The sequence below is a fragment of the Cetorhinus maximus genome, chromosome 20, assembly GCF_964194155.1.
Source record: "Cetorhinus maximus chromosome 20, sCetMax3.hap1.1, whole genome shotgun sequence".
In the NCBI taxonomy this organism is placed as follows: Eukaryota; Metazoa; Chordata; class Chondrichthyes; order Lamniformes; family Cetorhinidae; genus Cetorhinus; species Cetorhinus maximus.
Genome location: NC_135898.1, coordinates 65,154,001 through 65,175,009, shown reverse-complemented (window position 1 = coordinate 65,175,009; position 21,009 = coordinate 65,154,001). Strand labels below are relative to the sequence as shown.

At 41.9% G+C, this 21,009-nt stretch overlaps 1 protein-coding gene across 3 annotated transcripts in view; it reads left to right on the top strand.

The window, feature by feature from the left end:
• The window catches only part of c20h10orf90 (chromosome 20 C10orf90 homolog), a 205,660-nt gene that overhangs the window by 156,570 nt on the left and 28,081 nt on the right, over positions 1–21,009 (top strand). For 2 of the 3 annotated variants that reach the window (XM_078564871.1, XM_078564870.1), the window contains exon 7: positions 10,752–10,956. The exons of the other annotated variant lie outside the window; for it this stretch is intronic. In XM_078564871.1, coding sequence (XP_078420997.1) covers positions 10,752–10,956 — 205 coding nt within the window. The remainder of the gene's footprint in view (positions 1–10,751; positions 10,957–21,009) is intronic. 3 annotated transcript variants of the gene reach the window in all.

The following is a 21,009-nucleotide window of genomic DNA, read 5'->3' as shown; positions in this document are numbered from 1 at the left end:
AATTCTTAACTTTTCTAGGCCGACCCTTTCTTCTAGGCGCTGCCCTGACATCCACAGCGGGGGTGGAGACAGCCTGTGCAATGGTTGGTCCTGTTGCCTCTGATGGCTTCAGCGCGCGTCCTCTGGAGAGCCGACGCCTTGAGGGCCCCGGTTTGCTTTGGCTGTCCTCCTGTGGGCCAGCTGCTCCCTTTGCGGTTATAGAGGACCAAATTGAGAGGATCACAGGCATAGGGGAGTCGGAGGAAGAGGAATAGCCTCAGATTCCTGAGTGGATGACCCAGGGGTGTCCAGCTGCTGCTCTTCCCCACTTCGGGTGCCCAAGGGTCACAGCCTGACTCCTTGAGGGGAAGGAGCACCTGGACAGATGCCGAGGCTCTGTTTCCTCTTGTGTTGCCACTGCAGGAACTCACCCATGGCTACCGCAATAGAGTGCAGGTCTGCACGTTCTGCTGGACCAGAGTCTCCATGGCGTCCGCCATCCTTCCCATGGAGACCTCCATTTGCGCACATGTGGGCACCACTTCACCAAAGAGCAGGCGGAAGCAATCCTCCAACTCACGTGCCGCTCTGTTGAGGACTTCCAACAGCTCTTTGTGATGTTCCTCAGCCTTCTGCTGACTGCACGATGAGTTAGAAGGCTGAATCCTGAGGCTCGTCATCTGTCTTGGACCCCACAGATGCCTGATCCTCAGCAGTCCTCCGAGTGCCATAGAGCTCGGCTGAACCTGCCTCCTCCTGCTGCGGACATGTGTCTGTGCGGTGAACCTGAGCCTGCTCTAGATCTAGGTCCCATCGAGTTGTGTGTCTCTGCACTGGTGGAGGATGTGGGTAAGCACTGTGACGGATCTTCCAGGCTGCTTATTTCCAGCTCTTCAATGGAGGAGGTGTCCTCTTGGCAGGAGCTGAAACCTGGATGGAGCTGAAGGATTGGGTGGCTGAGGGTGTTGGTCACTTAGCAGAGCTCCCTGTGAACCAAAGTAGAGATAATTAGTGCATTGCGGAAAAGTAAAAAGCAGGAGAGAGAGCACTCACAGTTGGGTTGAGAGAGGGACGATGTAGCACAGGATCCTCATGTGGGTGTTCGCCGCTGGCCTCAGTGTCGCCGCAGGCATGGACCACATCCTCAGCAGTCAAAGTGAGTGAGGGGCCTAATGTGGGCCACTCCAACCCAGGTTTGGGACCTCTCCCTGCTGATGTGAGCCAGCTTCTCCGACATGAAAATAGATGGAGAGTGTGTAAGTAGGACATATGGCACTGTGTGGAAAATGTGTGTGGTTAACGGCGCCATGGACAGGATGAGGACGCGAGCTCCAGAGGATATGAGTCTGATGGAGATGTGAGGGTGTGTGTGAGAGTTAGTGTTGCTGTCCGTGTGAGATCCCTGTGGATGTGTGATGGGTTTGAGGAAGAGGAAGCGCTGAGGAATGGCATTGCAGGCAAATCCTGTGCCGGCGTGTTCCCTGTGGATGCATTACTCATGAGGCGGCACACGCCAGGAATGGTACGATACGGCGCCAAAAGCCGCCATTGCAGCCGGTGGATAAAACATCCTTTCTCCCACCTGGTACCGCACTTAATGCAAACCTGGGATAATTCTGCGCAAAGTTTTATTTTTAATTAACTTGAAAAATAATTTGAGGAATGATCCTGCAATAGCTGAGCAAAACATACAACAAATGGAATTATTCCCATGAATTAAATCATTATTTTCTATTTAACTCTTCTTGTTATTGAAAATAAAATTGCTCAAGTATATGAAAATGACTACAAAGTGCTCACCCACACCATTATCCATTCTTAGCCCTGTGATTCTCAATAATGGAGTTCACATTTCAGCATAGCAAATGAAATTGTTTTTAGCCACTCAGAGGAACATTTGATCACTGTATTAGACTTACACTATGCCAGGGTTATAGGGAATCAGGAAGGAACTGAACTGAGTACATTAGTAATTCCTTCACATCCTTTAGCCGCAGAACATATAAGGTCTCTAAAATCACATTTCTATAACAATATATATTATTTTACTAGAGAATGGAGGTGAGGAACAGGAGATAATGTCAATGAAATTTCTGTTGTTGATGAATATATTTGAAACATAAACAACAATATAAATCTGTTCAAAATGAGGTTCTGGGCTATCACAATCCTGCTACAATACTAGGCCACAAACAAAACCGGGGTAGTTGAGCTTAAAAGGTGTTCTTCACTCCTTTTCCCTTTGTGGTCTCATTGGACATGCATGATGTGCAGCGATTGCAACATTAAAAATGGTCTCTAGGAGACATGGAAAAGCTACCCAGTATGACTCATTCTATGATTTATTTCCTTCTTTCTATGGGGGGAAGTTCTGAGCTTCCATTTAGCACTGCCTAGAGGTGACATGGTTTAGATTAGAAAATCAGCTTCTGGGGTGCTGTGTGAACAAACCTATTTTTCACTATTCCATGAGGTACTTGGCTCATTCTTCCATGCACTATGCGATTTTCTTTATAAAAAAAATTATTGTTGCTGACCAACATAGGCAGTGCACAATGTGTACTTACATTAGTAAATAGTAAGAGCCACCATCCCTTGAAGCTTTAAATTTTAATCTGACAAAAATATTGATTTTACATTGGGCATTTGGAATTCTTTGATTACTAGATGCAGAATCTGTCACTAAATTTTAACTGTATCAATTGAGGTTAAGTGCCTACAAGTGGAGGGCACATTGATTGGATAGTTATTTGAGTACATATATGGACACGCTTGCTGACACAGGAATTGAGTGGAGACGGGAGATATATTCTGTAGTGCTTCACTCTGTTGTTACAGTTATGAGGTTCGTAAGATTATGTTTTGGGACTGTCTTTAATTTAAGGTAAAATGAAGGGGTCATGTGACTTATTCTGAAGTCTGCCTGACAGCAAACTTTGGTGGTTTGATTGTTAGAGATTAAAGGGGGCTCAGGTCATTTTACTGGGAAGTAGGTGCAAGACATTTATACACTTAGAGACATTGGCAGTAGTCTGTGTGCTAACTATGGACTGAGTCTCCAAAGTCCCAGAAAAGTGTTGAGAATGTTTGGCTGCAAACAGTTCTGCTTTAAACTGTCCATTTACTTCCAAGACAAAAGAGAGTTGGGGTCTCCAGGATAGCTACTCAGAATTGCTACCTGGATACTTAGCCCATGTGAGTCACACTGCCATGGAGGTAGGTTTTGAATGGGGAAGAATTTCTAAGATAGTTCTGAAACTCACAGACAGCTTTGTCTGCCATGATCCGGGAGAGGGAGAGCAGCTATAGGCAGCAAGATGCTATAGTTTACCATGCAGGAATGCAGGTGGGAGCTCACACTTGGTTTGAAAAGACCAAATTCATGAGGAGTTAAAACAAGCCTGGAAGATTCACCTAGCTTGCGCTATAGGAAGATTCTCTGAGGAAAAATCCTCACTGTAAAAGACAGTTCTGAGATTAAAAGTTCCCAGGCTGTGAAAGGAAAAGAACAGAAGTAAACTCTCAGGAGCTAAAAATCACCTTGGACTGATTCTGGGAGAATTGAATGTCCATTTAAAGGACAGTGTAAAGTATATCTGTGAAGTGTGTTTACAGTTGTGCTAAAAGAAAAAGGGGAGCATTCTGTTTTGTGATTTAAAGTATAAGTTGCCCACAAAGATAGTGCTTAGTCAATAGTGTTTTTAGTCTTTTGGTACAATAAAAATCTTAATGTGAAATCTTGTGCCATCTTTTCAGCTATTATCTAGAAGTTTGAATTTCTTCTTAAAAGTTATCGGTCTCTATGGAGATTCTCACGACTCATAGGGATAGTGTGCTGTAATATCAAGCCTCACTGTTCCCCAAGCCATGTCAAATGTGAAAATTTTGACCAAACCACCAGATTGCCCCAATTCTACCTAATTTTTTAAATTAGGTTAACAGAATATGAGCACCAGGTTTGTAAACTTAATAAGTAAATAACTGTTTATTGAACAAATTGCCTTTAACTAGTGGCACGAGAAAGAAATATGAACTGCTAACTTCTAACACCATAACTTAAACTCTACCACAAACACACACACACACACCACGAGATGCACAAAACATGGATTTTAAGGGTGGGATAATGCGGCATACAGGATTTGGTGGGTTGATTTTGATCAATGTCCTCTAAATTACTTTCAGTTCTTGTTGATGACACGAGGTGGTCTTCCAGCACTTTCAGTATTTAGTTCACTGGTTGAGAATTTGCTTTTTAATGTCTCTAACAATGGTTTTCCCCTTTTCCTTTTTACAAGGGTTTCCTCAGAAAGAGAGCAGTTTATAGAGATATGAGGATGAGAGATTTTTAGATGTTTTCTCTTTGCAGGCCAGGAGCTTTCTGCTATATAATTACTGGAATCTTCCACACACAGGAGAAAGAGGTTTTAGGACCTGTTCCTTTCAGGCTAGGAACTTTCTACACTGCTCTCACACAAAGCCCTGGTCACCTGATCAGGAGCCAATTAAAATGCTGTTGTCAGGCAGCTCCCTTGGTCCAGGGTTCCTTTCCAGCACCAACCTGTCTCTTATGGCACACACTGTTCCAGGACTGCAACATTGTATATATCTCTCATCCTGTCCCAGTGGACATGTCTTTCAGCCTGAAGCCATTGTAATTCTACCACAGTCCAACAGAAAATAAAAAGATATGTTCTTTACAACATTCCAACAGAAATAAAAATATATGTTCCTTACAAGATCGTAACACTCTGAATAAATCTATTCCAAGTAAAGACTGGCTCTGGTTTCATCCCTTACCAACTAGCTGTCAGAAGTATTTTGCTAAATACCTATTTCATGCAGAAATTGTTATTTTTATATTTAAAAAACCTAAATGTTAAATAGTGGGAGTAAGGTTCATATTCTTGATTGCTTACCTAGTCAAACCACCACATTGGCTGTGCTCTGGCAGAAGGCAGTGAGCAACAGTTGGCTGAGGAAGAGAGGCAATCTGTACAGTCATCACCCTGAGACATTCTTATACTGCATCCAATGTGTAACTCAAGCACACAATTGATAGATGTTTAGGACCAACCTCAATTGTTTCCTCATTCAGCTGGAGGATGGATCAATGCTCAGCAAAATGTAAAGGGAGGGAAGGAGGGAAAATAAAGGTAAATTTAAATAAAATAAATAAAGAAATTACATTAATATAGCACCTTTCATGATGTCCAAGAACTCTTCACAGCCAATAAAGTATTTTTGATGTCCAGTCACTGTTGTGATGTAAGGAAAGGGAGCAACCAATTTGTTTGCAGCAAGGTCACAAATATAATGACCAGATAATTTTGATGGTGGTAGTCGAGGCACCAGAGGTTTTCTCTGCTCTTCTTCAAAAACTGCCATGGATATTTTACATCCATCTCAGAAGACATATATGGCCTCAGTTTATTGTGTCATTTGCAAAACATTGCCTCTAATAGTGAATCCTCTCGTGTGGAGCTAGAAACCATGACATTCTGATTCAGAAATCAGAGTGCTACCACTGAGCCAATAATCATTTTCATAAAATCATACAGGAGAGAAGGAGACTTTCCAGCCCAGAATTACTGTGTTATCTCTTTGAAAGAGCTATTCAATTAATCCCACTCCCCTGCTTTTTCCACAAAGCTCTGAAATTTTCTTCTCTTCAAGGATATGTCCCACTCTCTTTTGAAAGTTACTATTGAATCAGCTTCTATCTTACTATGAATTTCAGATCATAATAACTTGCTGTGTAAAAAGAGTTCACCTCTACTTCTTTTGCTAGTTATCTTAAATATGTGTTCTCTGGTTATTGACCCTTTTCCCACTGGAAACAGTTCCTCCTTATTGACTCCATGAAAACCCTCCATGATTTTGAATGCCTATTACATTTTCCCTTAACCTCTTCAAGATCAATCCCAGTTTTTCCAGCCTCCCCATATAATTGAAGTCCTTGATCCCTGGGGCCATTCTAGTAAATTTCCTCCCCCTTTCCCATGGTGAAAGTAAATGTTACGCTCAATGCAAGTCACTAACATTTGAAAAAAGTATTGCTTCGCGTCTCCCTGTCATATTCTGCAATTAGTTAAAAGGATGTTTTCCTAAATTTGCTTTAACAACTTTCATAATTAGTTTGTAACCAAGACCAATTCCATATTGTTTCCCCAGTTTATCGTAATTTTCTGACAGCTTCACTGCGATTGGACCATCCCTCAATGATGCTTCAATATTTGTGCTGTATGAATGATGCTTCAACATTTGTGCTGTATGTATATGCTACCCTACCAATCATGGAAAATCAGCTGTAGTTGCCTCAGGTTATTTGAAAAAGAAATGATTAAGGCAGATGGTGTTACATTTGAAACCATAATTCCACAATAAAAAAATCCAGCTGAGAGTTTAAGTACTACATAGTAGTACAGTTCTGAACGTCCCCTTCAATTTCTGTTATTATCTAAATTGTGTTGCTCTAATCATTGTGGTGCATAATGTAACAGGGTAAATAATTCTGTGGGTGTTGCCACTTATACTGCAGAGCACATTGTTATGGGCGGATGACTCATCTCCCAGATGTAAAGGGAAGAACATCAATAATATTCTTTTTGCTGAATTCATTTCCTTCCAATTATGTCCCTTTGGTTTTGCCTGGACTACTACTCATGTATGAAACAAATCGCACTACTCCCTAACAACACTGTTGGTGTACCTACACCACATGGACTGCAGCGGTTCAAGAAAGCAGCTCACCACCACGTTATCAAGGGCAGTTAGGGATGGGCAATAAATGCTGGCCTAGCCAGCGACACCCACATCCATGAATGAACTTAAAAAATCTTGACCTTGAAAGCAATTAATCCTGACAAATTGAAAAATGCCCAGTAACATATTTTTTAACACATTACTTTCTTATATTGTTTTTAATGTTTAAACAAACATTTGGTTTTACCTTCCTACTCTGCCCTCAATGCTGCTTAACGTGATCTAGGTCAACGTTTCAGTGCAGTACTACATTGTTGGAGGTACTGTATTTTGCATATTTAACTGATGTCCTATCTGCCTGTTTAAGCAGATGTATAAATTGCTGTCACATCTGTCCATATAGCAACTACAGTTTGATAGGTAATTAATTTGTTGTGGAAATGCTTTGGGACTGTCATGAAAGTATAATAATTTTCATAATTTTTTTTGGTTTATTGTAAAGTAGGTTTATGGGGTAAGTAGTTGGGTCTGTCTGTGTGTGATTTAATTACATTTGGAGTCAAGCAGACTGTAAGTTTAAATCATCAAAAGAAGCTAGGTGCTTGACATGTTAATGAATAAACATGGGTGCTGGCTTAGCCTGTAAGGTGTGAAGGGAATTTGCATTTTTAGATAGATGAAGGGAGATTTGGATTTCAAAGGAATCTCAGTCTGTTTACATATAGCCAGATAAGCAAGGCTAAGGAATGTGTTTATTTTTCCCAATACATGACAATATACAGTGAGAAGATGAACGATTTTATATTATGAGGAAGATACAGTTTCAAAGGCATGTGGAACAATAGAATTTACAGATTAAAAAAGAGAGAAACATATATAAAGGAGAATGAGACTATGTGTCAGGAGAAGGCATTCTGAGATCTAACAGAAGTATATGAAGTAGCCTTAATGAAGCATCCAGTATTTGTGCATAAGCCTGTGGTCTACCAAAACAGAAGCTGGAGAAAAGCCATTTGGCATTCCCCTGTCCAAGGTATTGTGTTAATTTGCTGGACCTGTTTAAAATCTAAAATCTATTTCAGACCGTTGCCTTAAAGGGGGTGTAACTGGGAGTCAGGTTAATTAGGAATTTTAGGAGTTATTACAGTAGTAATTTGTAGTCCTATGTGTACCCTTGAAATCTTTTCTTTTGTTAATAAATACTTTCATTTAGCTTTTTTAAAAATCTCTAAAAGTCTTGGTGGACTTATTACTTCTGAATTCAGTGCACACATCTCAAAATAAATACAAATTGCAAAACCATTGTGATAGCGCGATCAAGTTTCCCCCGTGGATTTGATCTGCCTGGCATACATCATCTGCCGCGTCATAACAGGGACATCCTATGAACATGAAAAGGTGGAAGTTCAGCTGGAAGTTCTCTCTTTCTTTTAACAATGTAGTGACAATTAGGATAGCTAAAAAGGATTATGAAGAAAGACTGACAAAGCATATAAAGAAAAACAGTAAGACATTCATCTCTTGCAAATGAAAATGATAATCTTATGGAGGATGAAGGAATGACAAGGATGCTAAATGAGTACTTTGTCTCAGTTTAATAACAAAGAAGCGTATGATAGTAGGATTGGTATGCTTCAAGAGGAGGAAATGAAACAACTAGCTTGGAACGTTCTGATGAAAGATCATCGACCTGAAACTTCATTTCTCTCTCCACAGATTCTGCCTCACTTGCTGCATATTTCCAGCATCTTCTGTTTTTATTTCAGATTCCAGGATCCACAATATTTTGCTTTTGTCGAAAGCATGTTGTGTCTGACAATTTTAATAGGTTCTTTGCAAACATAGAGTACTGATTTTTGAAATGCAATGAATGTAATGTACATGAAATTTTAAAAGGCACTTGATAAGGTGATGAATGGTCTATCAGGTCTTAAGTGGGGCAGTGGGGTGATTACATTAGCAAATTCTAGAGAGCATTGGAGAAGGGTATGGCAGGTTTTGTGAGTATGATATTTTCTAATAACCAAGACCAATTTTATACATTGCTGAGCTCCCGTGTTCCTACTTTCACTTGTTGTGTTGTGATAATTAGGAGGCATAAATTAGAAATCATAGTCAAAAGAAACAAAGGAATAGATTAGATTTTTTTCACAGGAGGGGTCACAAAACAAGCAATTAGAAACCTTCATGGAAGAACAATTCATAATATATTCTTAAAGGACATGGATAAAAAAGAAAAAAAAAACATATATGGTGACAAGAAGGAAAATTAAACTAAGTGTAGTGTGCTTTCTGAGTGCTGACACAGGCAATTGGAAGAATGCCCTTGTTACAATTCTAAATATTTCAAACTGTAGAACTAAAAAAGAAAATCCATAAATACATTATTACTTTGAATAAAAACAGAAAATATTGGAAAATATACAGCAGGTTAGTTACTGAAAGTGAAAAATATTAATTTCACCCCCACCATCTTTCTCTTTCAAATGCTGACTAACCTGTTTTGTACGTATAAATACATTTTAGGCACAACATTTTAGGGAGAAGGTCAGGCTTGGAGAAGGTGAAAAAGAGATTTACCATAATGACACCAGGGATGAGGGACTTCAATTATGTGGAGAGACTAGAAAAGCTGGGTTCTCCTTAGAGCAGAGAAGGTTAAGAGATTTGATTGGGGTTCAAAATTATAAATGGTTTTGATCAAATAAATGAGGAGAAACTGTTTCCAGCATCAGAAGGATGAGTAAGCAGAGGACATAAATTTAAGCCGATTGGCAAAAGAAGTGATTTGAAGAAATGTTTTTTCACATGGTGAGTTGTGACCTGGAATGTATTACCTGAAAGGATAGTGGAAGCAGATTCAACAGTAATACTCAAGAGAGAATTGAATCCATAATTGAAAGGAACAAATTCACAAGGCTGTGGGGAAAGAGCAGAGAAGTGGGATTAATTGAATAGCTCTATATAGAGATGATATAGACACGATAGTCCAAATGGCATCCTTCTTTACTGTATCCATCTATCATTCTATGAATATAAAATAATCACTTCTGTATTTATAATTAATATAAATTAGATTTCTAGTTAAGACACAATACAGCAGAAGTTTAGCAGTTTTTTTGGTACTTTCCATGGTTCTTCTGCCAAAGTTACAGCGGACAAGTAGGTGTATCGCCACAGAAATTCACCCCGTGGGGTAGTGGTGCACCACACACTGTGTAATGAAACAGAATAATGGAATGTTTTCTTAAATAATTCTTCACAAAGTAAGTTTGTAATATTATCCAGAACAGCTGGATGGTGCAGTGGCTATAGGTTTGGATTAGCAATCCAGAGGATGTGAATTCAGAATCCCACAATGGTGAGTTTTGAAAATAAATTCAATAAATCTGATAATTTGATGTAAAATACCAATTGGTTCACTAAGATCCCACTACATCTACCCTACTTTAGTCTATGCTATATTTGGTTAACTCCTAATGTCCTCTGAACGTGGCCTTGTCCGAATCCTGAAGATAAATTTTTAAACGAGATTCGGGAGAGACAGCAAATGTTACAAAATGGCATTACAACAAAACTGCAAGGAAAGAAAATAACTTACAGAATGGGTGAGGAAATGGCAAGGAATTCTGCTATTAATGTAATGAAAGTAATTTATAGCAAGAAAGTGCCGTTCCAGCTAACCAGAATGTGCTGGCAATAGATAAAAGAAACTTTGCAGAAAGCAATGTGAGAGAAGTAAGAACACAGGATTGAGTAATCAAATGAAAGAACTGTCTTCACCATTTAATTTTAGCTCTTCTGTAATGGAGGGTAACTCTAATTTCAACATAAGTAATAGTCTGAATGAAAGCAAACAAAAAACTATCCACCCATTATGTGTATGTTGGAAGTCGTTTGAATGATCCACCCATTTGTCTTCTCATATACGGAGAAAAACATTGTTGAAGGAAAACTGTTATGGATTCAGGACTGTATCATACCACCACGTGCGAATCTTAATATTATTGCTGAGAAATGAGACACGTTGGCAAAGCTTTTACTGCTCCTATTTCTTTTGTCACCAGGAGGCACTGGAGATGTATAAACCAGATTTTATCTCTCGATCACAAAAGCGTTTACAGCAGATTAAGGTTAAGGCAAAGCAGAGGAAAGTCCAGCTGACTGAGCCTATGAAGCAGCAAAGGAAAAGAATGGGACCACCAGTACAAAACATGGCATTCCCTTCTCCAATTAAAAAACGACAATGCACTGTACCACATCCTTTGAGTGGTAGGTTCTTTCTCATTACAAACCTGACTCATACCTTACAGGGAATAAACAGAGTATTACTTTTCAAAAGTGGGTGAACTTTAGATATTTTCCTCACTTGAGCAAAAATTTATACTGAGAGGTTTGGTTTGTTTGATTTTTAAATTGTCTGTCAATCTCATTTGGTTTTCTCTGTAGGGTAACAATTTCCCCCAAAGTTTCCTGTGTAACCAACAATTTAGGCAGAGCACTTAAATTTGATGGATTACTTGAACTAATCTATAGCTAGCATTCCACTTTAGACATCCAGTAATACTTAAGTATGGAAATGATCCTACTTGGTCTCATGTGTGAGTGCCTTCTTGAGGTAGGTCATCAGTACCCAGGCCAACATTTTTTTGAAGGATTTTGAAAATGTTATGTTAGACACACCCAATTGAAAATGGGATTTGCTTTCAAGTCCATATTATGCCATGTAATAACTTATCATAACTGAAAGTATTGCAGTTAGTATTAATAAAAGCTGACAATCATTTCTGACTGAGTCATAGTAACTAAGGGCAGGATTTTGCGCTAGGCGTTCCCGACCCGCTCAAGCATGAAATAGTGCATGATGACGTCGGGCGAGGGTCCCGACCTCATCATGCACTCGCGCGATATTTCGGTTGGCAGGCGTGCGCGAGACTTGGAAGCGTGCCTGCCGACAATTAAGAGGCCTATGAAAGCCATTAAAGTTGTAATTAACAGAGGTTTCTCGTTGCCCGCGGGAGGGTGAATCGGCCAGGCAGCCTTCGCATTTTTCAGGAAACCTCATCCATGGGCAGGATCAGGTTTCCATTATTAAATTTTTTAAAAATAAAAATGTATGGACAGGGTTTTCACCTTGTAGATGTGCAGGTGACTAATTCTGATGCGTGGGCATATTTACTGGAATTTAAAATCCGTTTTTATTGCATTTAGATCCTTCAGTTCCCTGAGGCAGCTCTGCCTTCAAGGAGCTTTTATCCCACGCTCGCCCCAGGCCTGCGCTGACTTCAGCGCTCGCCTTCCTCCCGCCCACACCCCAGCAGTGCTGAGCCTTTCAGCGCGCGTTTCACGCTGGCTGGCCATTAGTTGGCTAGCCAGCATGAAATCGCGGTGGGGGGAGGCCGATCGCAGTCGGAGGGTCCATTCTTCGGCCGCTCCCGGACCTGCCGATTGCGCGCACCTGCTGAACTAAAAATCCTGCCCTAAGTTCACTTTGGTGCAACATAATTTTAAAAATGAGAAGTGTTTGGTTCTCACATTATAACTGCAGGATCAGCGAACTGTGAGTTTTGTATTTTCACAAGTTGAAATTGTTAACCCTATTAAATGTACCGGGATTGTCCTCGTTTTAAATTCATTGCAACTTCCCAACCAGGATTGAAAAGGGTGGGGGACAGTAGATAGGGAATCCAGAACAACTGCAGCTCATAAAGAAGTTGCAGCTTCCACTAAAAGAGGCGGTCATTTTATTGGCAGCAGGAGTATCATAGGCATCAAGTGAGTTATAGCAGCAAATGTGCATCATTGGAAAGCAACTGCATAGACCTCACAAAGAACACCAGCATTCAATGCTCATTGCTTCCTCTCCTTGCAGGATAAGGGGGCACAGTGTGAGGCAACTTATTGGATTGCCAGTGTGTGCTCAGCTACTTCACTGATGCTCAGACAGGCACTTCATCTGTCTAGCACTTAACTCCCTTCAGCTGCACTTCTTTGCTGCCAGTCCTCACCACAGTTTATGCAGCTTCATCTTACACATCTGATAAGGGGCAAGAGCAGAAGCAAAACCACCACCAGCTTTCTTCTCAGCCATATGCCCTTCCAAAAGGGATAAACGCCAAGATCCAGCGAAAGAAGGCGGGACCCCCCCCAACACAGGATCTGCAGGCAGAGAATCAGTTTTCCCAACCAGTGCCTCAGAAGATTCGAGCTCACATAGCAGGTCGCTAAGGACATCTGCACCCACTTGGAACACGACTACCTTCCCTGTGGAGCAGGTGAGCGCGCATTAGCAATGACCAATGTCTGTCACTGTACTGCCTTCTCCAGCAAGGAGAGAAAGCAGAGAGTAATGAGTTTTCATGGTCGTTTTGTGCAAAGGAGTGAAGAACAACATTGTGGATGATGACAGTGAAGCGTGAGTGCGAGAGGGTAATAGACTGAGGTTGATCGTTAGTGTTGACTCTTCAGATGGGCATATGGGCAGAATGAACGGCTACAAGGTCTGTGGAGGAGAATGCTGGGCAAGTCATAGTGTGGGGCTTTGGCACCGGAAAGTGTTATGCCATTTATTTGTCATGTCTTCCTGAGGTTCTGAGTACTCTAGGTGCACTGTCTCCAGGTTAGGAATGCCACACTTCTCCTGATTTCTTCACCACTTCCATCCATGCCTGCTTTGTTGCAAAGGTTGTCCTCTTCCAACCTTGGGAGAGCCACCTCACTGTAGTCTTCACATTGAGGATACCCTCCATCATGTTGTGTGGCAATACCATCGTGCTAAATGGGATAGATTTCAGACAGATTTAGCAACTCAAGACTGGGCAACCATGAGATACTGTGGGCCATCAACAGTAGCAGAATTGTACACAACCTCAATCTGTAACCTCATGGCCCGGTATATCCTCCATTCTACCATTACCACCAACCCAGAGGATCAACCCTGGATCAATTAAGAGTGCATGATAGCATGCCAGGAGCAGCACCAGGCATACCTAAAAATGAGGTGTCAACCTGGTGAAGCTACAACACAGGACTACTTGCATGCCAAACAGCATAAGCTGCAAGCAATAGGCAGGGCTAAGCAATCCCACAACCAACGGATCAGATCCAAACTCTGCAGTCCTGCCACATCCAGTCATGAATGGTGGTGGAAAATTAAACAACTCACTAGAGGAGGTGGCTCCACAAATATCCCCATCCTCAATGATGGAGGAGCCCAGCACATCAGTGCAAAAGATAAGACTGAAGCATTTACAACAATCTTCAGCCAGAAGTGCCAAGTGGATGATCCATCTCAACCTCCTCCGAAGATCCCCAGCATCACAGATGCCAGTCTTCAGCCAATTCAATTCACTCCACATGATATCAAGAAACAACTGAAGGCACTGGATACTGCAAAGGCTATGGACCCTGATAATATTCTAGCAATAGTGCTGAAGACTTGTGCTGCAGAACTGCACCCCAGGCCAAGCTGTTCCAGTACAGCTACAACACTGGCATCTACCCAGCAGTGTGGAAAATTGTCCAGGTATGTCCTGTACACAAAAAGCAGGACAAATCCAACCAGCCAATTACCGCCCCATCAGCCTACTTTTGATCATCAGTAAAGTAATGGAAGGGATCATCAACAGTGCTATCAAGCAGCACTTGCTTAGCAATAACCTGCTCACTGATGCTCTGTTTGGGTTCCACCAGGGTCACTCAGCTCCTGACCTCATTACAGCCTTGGTTCAAGCATGGACAAAGAGCTGGACTCCAGAAATGAGGTGAGAGTGACTGCCCTTGATATCAAGGCAGCATTTGACTGAGTGTGGCATCAAGGAGCACTAGCAAAACTGAAGTCAATGAGAACCTCTGCTGGTTGGAGTCATACCTAGCACAAAGGCTATGGTTGTTGGAGGTCAATCATCTCAGCTCCAAGACATCACTGCAGGAGTTCCTCAGGGCAGTGTCCTCGGCACATCCATCTTCAGCTGCTTCATCAATGGCCTTCCTTCCACCATAAGGTCAGAAGTGGGGATGTTCACTGATGTTTGCACAACGTTCAGCACCATTTGCGACTCCTCAGATACTGAAGCAGTCCATGTCCAAATGCAGCAAGATCTAGACAATATCTAGGCTTAGCCTGACAAATGGCAAGCAACATTCACGCCACACAAGTGCCAGGCAATGACCATCCCCAACAAGGGGGAATCTAACCACCGCTCCTTGACACTCAATGGCATTACCTTTGCTGAATCCCCACTATCAACATCCTGGGGGTTACCATTGACCAGAAACTGAACTGGACTAGCCATATAAATACTATAGCTACATGAGCAGGTCAGACACTCAGAATCCTGCGAGTAACTCACCTGCCAACTCCCCAAAGCCTGTCCACCATCTACAAGGCACGAGGAATGTGATGGAACACTTGTCTGGATAAGTGAGGCTCCAACAATACTAAAGAAGCTCGACACCATCCTGAACACAGCAGCCCACTTGATTGGTACCCCATCCATAAACATTCACTCCCTCCACCACTGACACACAGTAGCAGCAGTGTGTACCGTCTACAAGATACACTGCAGGAATTCACCAAGGCTCCTTCGGCAGCACTTCCCAAACCCAGGACTACTACCACCTAGAAGGACCAGGACAGCAGACACATGGGAACACTGCCTCATGGAAGTTCCCCTCCAAACCACTCACCATCCTGACTTGGAAATATATCGCCATTCTTTCATTCGCTATTGGTGGGTCAAAGTCCTGGAACTCCCTCCCTAACAGCACTATGGGTGTACCCACACCACATGGACTGAGCAGTTCAAGAAGGCAGCTCGCCACCACCTTCTCAAGGGCAAATAGGGATAGGCAATAAATGCTGGCCTAGCCAACAATATCCAGATCCCATGAATGAATAATTTTTTTAAAGTCCCTCAGCTCCCACAGTAGGATCTCGAGGTAAGATGAGAGACCCAGGGGGCAACCTTCCCACGCCTGCCTCCCATTCCTGCGGTTGCTGTAGCCTCAAAATTCCAAGTGCTGGTGAGCCCATGTAACCCATGCTATGGATCCCTTAGTTAGAAATCCTTTCTTTGACAGAATGGATATGTCATCCCACCTGTTCCCTCTGAATATTTGGGGAATCCACAAGCGGAACGCTAATGTCATGGTTCTGGGAAAGAAGCTTGGCAAAGTCCGCCCATTAGTAAATCAGGTTCCCAACCTGGAAATGTTTGCAATGGTCCAACAGGAACTAAATGTACCAGATTGCACCCATTAATTCTTCAGCTAGATTCTCAGGGCTGAATTTTCGCCTCTGCAGGTGGGCGTGCGCCCAACCCGCTCGAGCATGAAATGACACGCATTGACATCGGACAAGCGTCCTGACGTCAACGCGCAGTCGCGCGATATTTCGGACGGCAGGCACATGCGGAAATCGGAGTGCGCCCACCGACATTTAAAAGGCCTATTAAAGCCATTAAAGTATCAATTAACTTAATTTTTTTTGCTGCCTGTCCAACCTTACGGTTGGCGGGCAGGCGAAAAGGCCAAGCGGCCTTTGCATTTTTTTGGAAACCTCATCCATGGGCGGGTTGAGGTTTCCACCCAAATCAAATAAAAATAAAATTTAAATTTTTAAATTTCACTTATAACATGTTCCAACTCATGTGACAGAGTTACATGAAGTGACATGTTTTATAACATATTTCAAATCTTTAATTTTTTTTTGAACACTATTCATCTCCCTGAGGCAGCTCCATGCCTCAGGGAGGTTCTCAAGTGCGCACTCACACACAGGCGTGAAGTTCAGGCTCACCCCAATCGTCCTCCCCTCCCCGCCCCACACAGGCAGCGATGAGTCTGCCACTCGCGTTTCACTCTGGGCGGGCCTTAATTGGCCCACCAGCATGAAATGGCCATCCAGCCTCGATCGCTTCCCTACCGCCACCGCCCACCCCTGACAAGCCCACCCGCCAAGGTCAAAATTCTGCCCTCAGCTTTTCTCTGCTGTTGTGTTGAGCAGAAATATACTTGCTCCTGGTCCAAAGTCCATTTCTCCACTCACCTCTGGGCTTTATTGTGACCTTCACCACCAATTCCTACTTTTTTTTAGTATTCGCTTTGCGGATACACGTGTGGCAACAAGGCCTAGTTGCCCTTGAGGGTTATGGTGCACCTTCTTCTTGAACTCCTGCAGTAGTGAAGGTAGTCCCACAGTGCTGTCAGGTAGGGAGTTCCATAATTTTGACCCAGCAGCAAGGAAGGAATGCTGATATATGTCCAAGTCAGGATGGTATGTGACTTGGAAGCTTGGAAGTGTTGGTGTTCCCAGGCATCTGCTTCCCCTGTATTTGTTGCTGTGCTTCCTTTGTTTCAGTATCTGGTTTGCTTCTGTGGGAATTTCTTGCTCAACACTGAGTTCGTTCTGATCTGTCTTTCCTGTTTCCCATCTTGATCTGGAATCTGCTCCCTTCCTGATCAGCCATGTCCCCCTTTGCTGATTTCATTGCCTCATCTAGCAGCCAACTTCACTCATCCTTCAGAATCCCTCTGTTACCCTTCATTGGGTTGGAGCGGCTTGCAGGGCCTAATTTATGTTTTAACTTGAAATGGGAGGAATACCATGGGTCTGTACCCCTGTGAATTCCTGACCATTTCTCACCAGCAGCATTCAATTAAGGAATCAGCTCTATTGGGCATACAAAAGCTGCGATTGTATAATTTTTGCAGTGCAAAGATTTGAAAATAAGTTACGAAAATTCTGTACCCAATCTTCATCTCACTTGGGTTGACAGCCGATGCCAGGAAGTGAAGATCTGGTGCCTGCCCACAGGGAGTGTACTGCGGTATTAAAGACATTTCAATCACTCATACATTTTCTAATGGCCAGACAAAAAGTCAGAGTCACATTTATTTTACAAGTCTTAAATTTAGTTTGGGCAGCTTGAAAGTGCAAATGTAAGTGACTTGGGGTGAGTTTTTCCAGGGTCAAACAATGCGGGGGGAGGGGGAATGGGGAATCTGGTGGGGAAAGGGGGAATGTAGGGGGGGGGAATGGGGAATGTAGGCGATGATGGAGCATAGAAAGTGATCAGAGATGGCATTGTCTGAAATTGAGACAATTGGAGCAGAGAGGCCACATGAGGTTAAAAGGTTGTGGGGATGACAGTGGTCCCGAAATAGCAGCAGGTGCATAAATGGCTGCCAGGGTTGCCCTAAGCAATTTTTAAATTGTTAAAATTAATTCTGGGGTGTGGGCATCGCTGACAAGGCCAGCATTTTTATTAACCATTCCTACTTTTTAAAAACCCCCCCCGAGCATGTAATTTAAGCTTAGATTGAAGTGTCATATTTTGGATTATATCAAGTTCCTGTCTGTTCTCTCAGGTAGATAGTAAAGATCTATAGTGGTGTTTGAAGGAGGGCAGGTGTATTTTCCCAGTGAGCTGGGCAATATTCTTTCCTCAGGCAACAGCCAGAACAGAATCTAGTAATTTTCCTCATTACTGTTTGTGAGAACATCTTGTATGTATACTGACTGCTGCATTTCATTACATTACAACAGTGACTACATTTTTGTAGTTAATTAATTGGCTGTGAAGTGCTTTGGAATGTCCTAAAGGCATGAGAGATCCTTTATGAATGCAAGCACTTTCTTCCTTAGATGTTTAGGCAGTACAGGAGGATAGTGAATTCAGCAGAGAGAGTGTAAGGTGAATTGAAATGAAGACTGAAATCCCCATGGATCACCAATGCGGGGGCTGCGGGAGGAAAGGAGGAAGGATATCTTGGTGAAAAATTTGGGAGCGGCTCGAGGGTGAGATGAAAAGCTATAGAAGGAGGATTTTAAAGATGAGGCGGAGGGGTGGTATGAGGCGAGGCATTCTAAGGAGAAAAAGGGACAAATGGAACAGGAGCAGAAACCAAGATTTGGTGATTTGGCCATAAGGCCGCACCACCACCACAATGATTTGGCCAAGCAGGAGATGGAAATAATAGTATTGCAGTTTTGTTACAAAATGAGAATACCGAAATTAATCTGTGAACAAACTACAACTGAAGGTGTTTTAAAAAAAAAAATCACAATTTACCAGACAAAATGATTTAAATTGATTAAAATGTTAATCCTTTGATTCACTGGCAAAAACCTGAATGCAGACACTGTCTTCCCTCTCATCACTTAGTTATCTATGTTGAACCCAGGAGAAAAGAGGGGAATATACAGATAAAACAAATGTTTGTATGTAAAACTTCAAATTATTTTGAAGCTGAGTGTAGTCTGCAGCTTTTCTTCATCAATTCCTCTTGACTCTTTATTTAGAGTTAGATTATTTAGTTTATGTCATGCCCAGTACGGGCATGTCACATTATGAACTTTCAGTTAATACTTTTAAACAAGATGTTAAGATGGCTGCTGCAAATCGTATGGCTTTTGGCATTTGGACTACAGACAGTATCAAAACTCCAGAGAACACCTAATTAAATATGGACATAGGTAAAGGTACCTCACAGCCATCTATGGAAGCCACGCATCTTATTGTTTAAGAATGGCCAACACCTAAAGACGATGTAGTTTCCAGACTGCTTGTCTCCATATTTCATACCGGACCAAAGGGGAAATCGAAACTCAATGGTCACTATCAACTTCCCATCAGGATGGCCTCCCCTTTCTAAACTACGTTGGGTGGGCTTCAGAAGCGTTAACCAAGCTGTTATGTGATTGAAACTGGTTTCAGAGACTGCATCTTTATTACCCCAGGACCCAGCAGCTCACCAGAACCATCAATCATCAGCCTGTCTAAGAGCCAGACCCTGAAACTAGCTGCAAGTCATTAAGCAGCCAAAATATTTAATCTGTTCGAGTTTCAAAGCTCACCTGAGAACCAAACTCCTAGTTATTCGACTATAAGAAACCTCACAACCTGCTCCGAAGCCTTCGCTTTAGAAGACCCTCACTTCAACTTTAAATCATCAAATCCATTCAAGAAACCACAGGCCTGCCATGTGGGAGACCGGAAATCATAAATTAGAGACTGAAGTAACTGTAATCTGTATAAGTGCACGATCTTTATCTGTATCCATTCTTTCTTTGTGTGTGTGTGTGGGTGTGCATGTGTGAGACCAAGTGTGACTTTGTGTTAAGTTAGGGGAAGTAGATGAGAGTAAATAACCTTCTTTATTTTAAACTCATGAAAGATTGGTGCTGAATTATTTAATTGGAATACACACTCCAAGGGTAAGAAAAGGCACACCTCTTTTCATACCAAACATACTGATTACGGGCAACAAAATTAAGGTGAGTTTCTATTTCAAAAAGTTGCATTCATAAAGTGTCATAATAAATAAATAAATGAACAGTTTTAGTGCTCACATTGTGTGTAGATTAACCAATATGTACCAGAAAGAGTAGAACAGAATCCAAGCTAAATTCAGTGTTGGTATAAACGGCAGCAGCAGGAATGTCAGTTCTGATTCAATATAAATCAACACTTCCAGCAAATGGCTCAAAAGAATATGGAAAACAAAACATTTCTTGTCAATCTGAAAATCTGTACAATTTAAAATTACACCATAGGAAGTCACCATGATTTTTCCTCTTTATTCTTTCATGGGATTATGGGCATTACTAGCAAGGCCAGCATTGGTTGCCCATTGAACTGAATGGTTAGCTAGAACATTGCAGAGGGTAGTTAAGAGTCAAGCTGTGGGACTGGAGTCCTTCCCTAAAGGGCATTAGTAAACCAGATGGGTTTTTGATTCTCAGGTGAACCAGATAGGTTCATTATCACCATCACCAGTTTTATATTTCCTGATTTATGAATTGAATTTAAATTCCACCAACTGCTGAGGTGAGATTTGAACAATTTGATTTGAATTTGAATCCCGATGGGCCTTGGGATTACTAGTCCAGTGACATTACCACTATACCACCATCTGGGATGATGGGGAGCTCTACTTCTGTTCACTAACTCTTTGATTCTAATCCTGGGTAAAGCCAGTAACCAAACATTCATTACTCAAACCCAAATAAAGAAAAGCACCAGTTTTCCTACAGAAAAGTAATGATGACAGCAGAAGGCTGCAGTCCAGAGTTACCACAAAGGATGTACTGTATTTCACTGAACATTTCAATGACCTACACCCTATACTTAGATGTTCACCGTATACAATTTTTAGCTTGTGCAGATTGTAAAATTTAGGACCACATTTTACTGACAATGTGCAGCAGCATATCAAGAAACCTCATAAAATTAAAAGTGCTGAGTAAAGTAGAATTGCTGTAATAAAACCATTTGGACAACTCAAGAAACTGAAAAGTAGTCATTCCATCTTGCATTATAA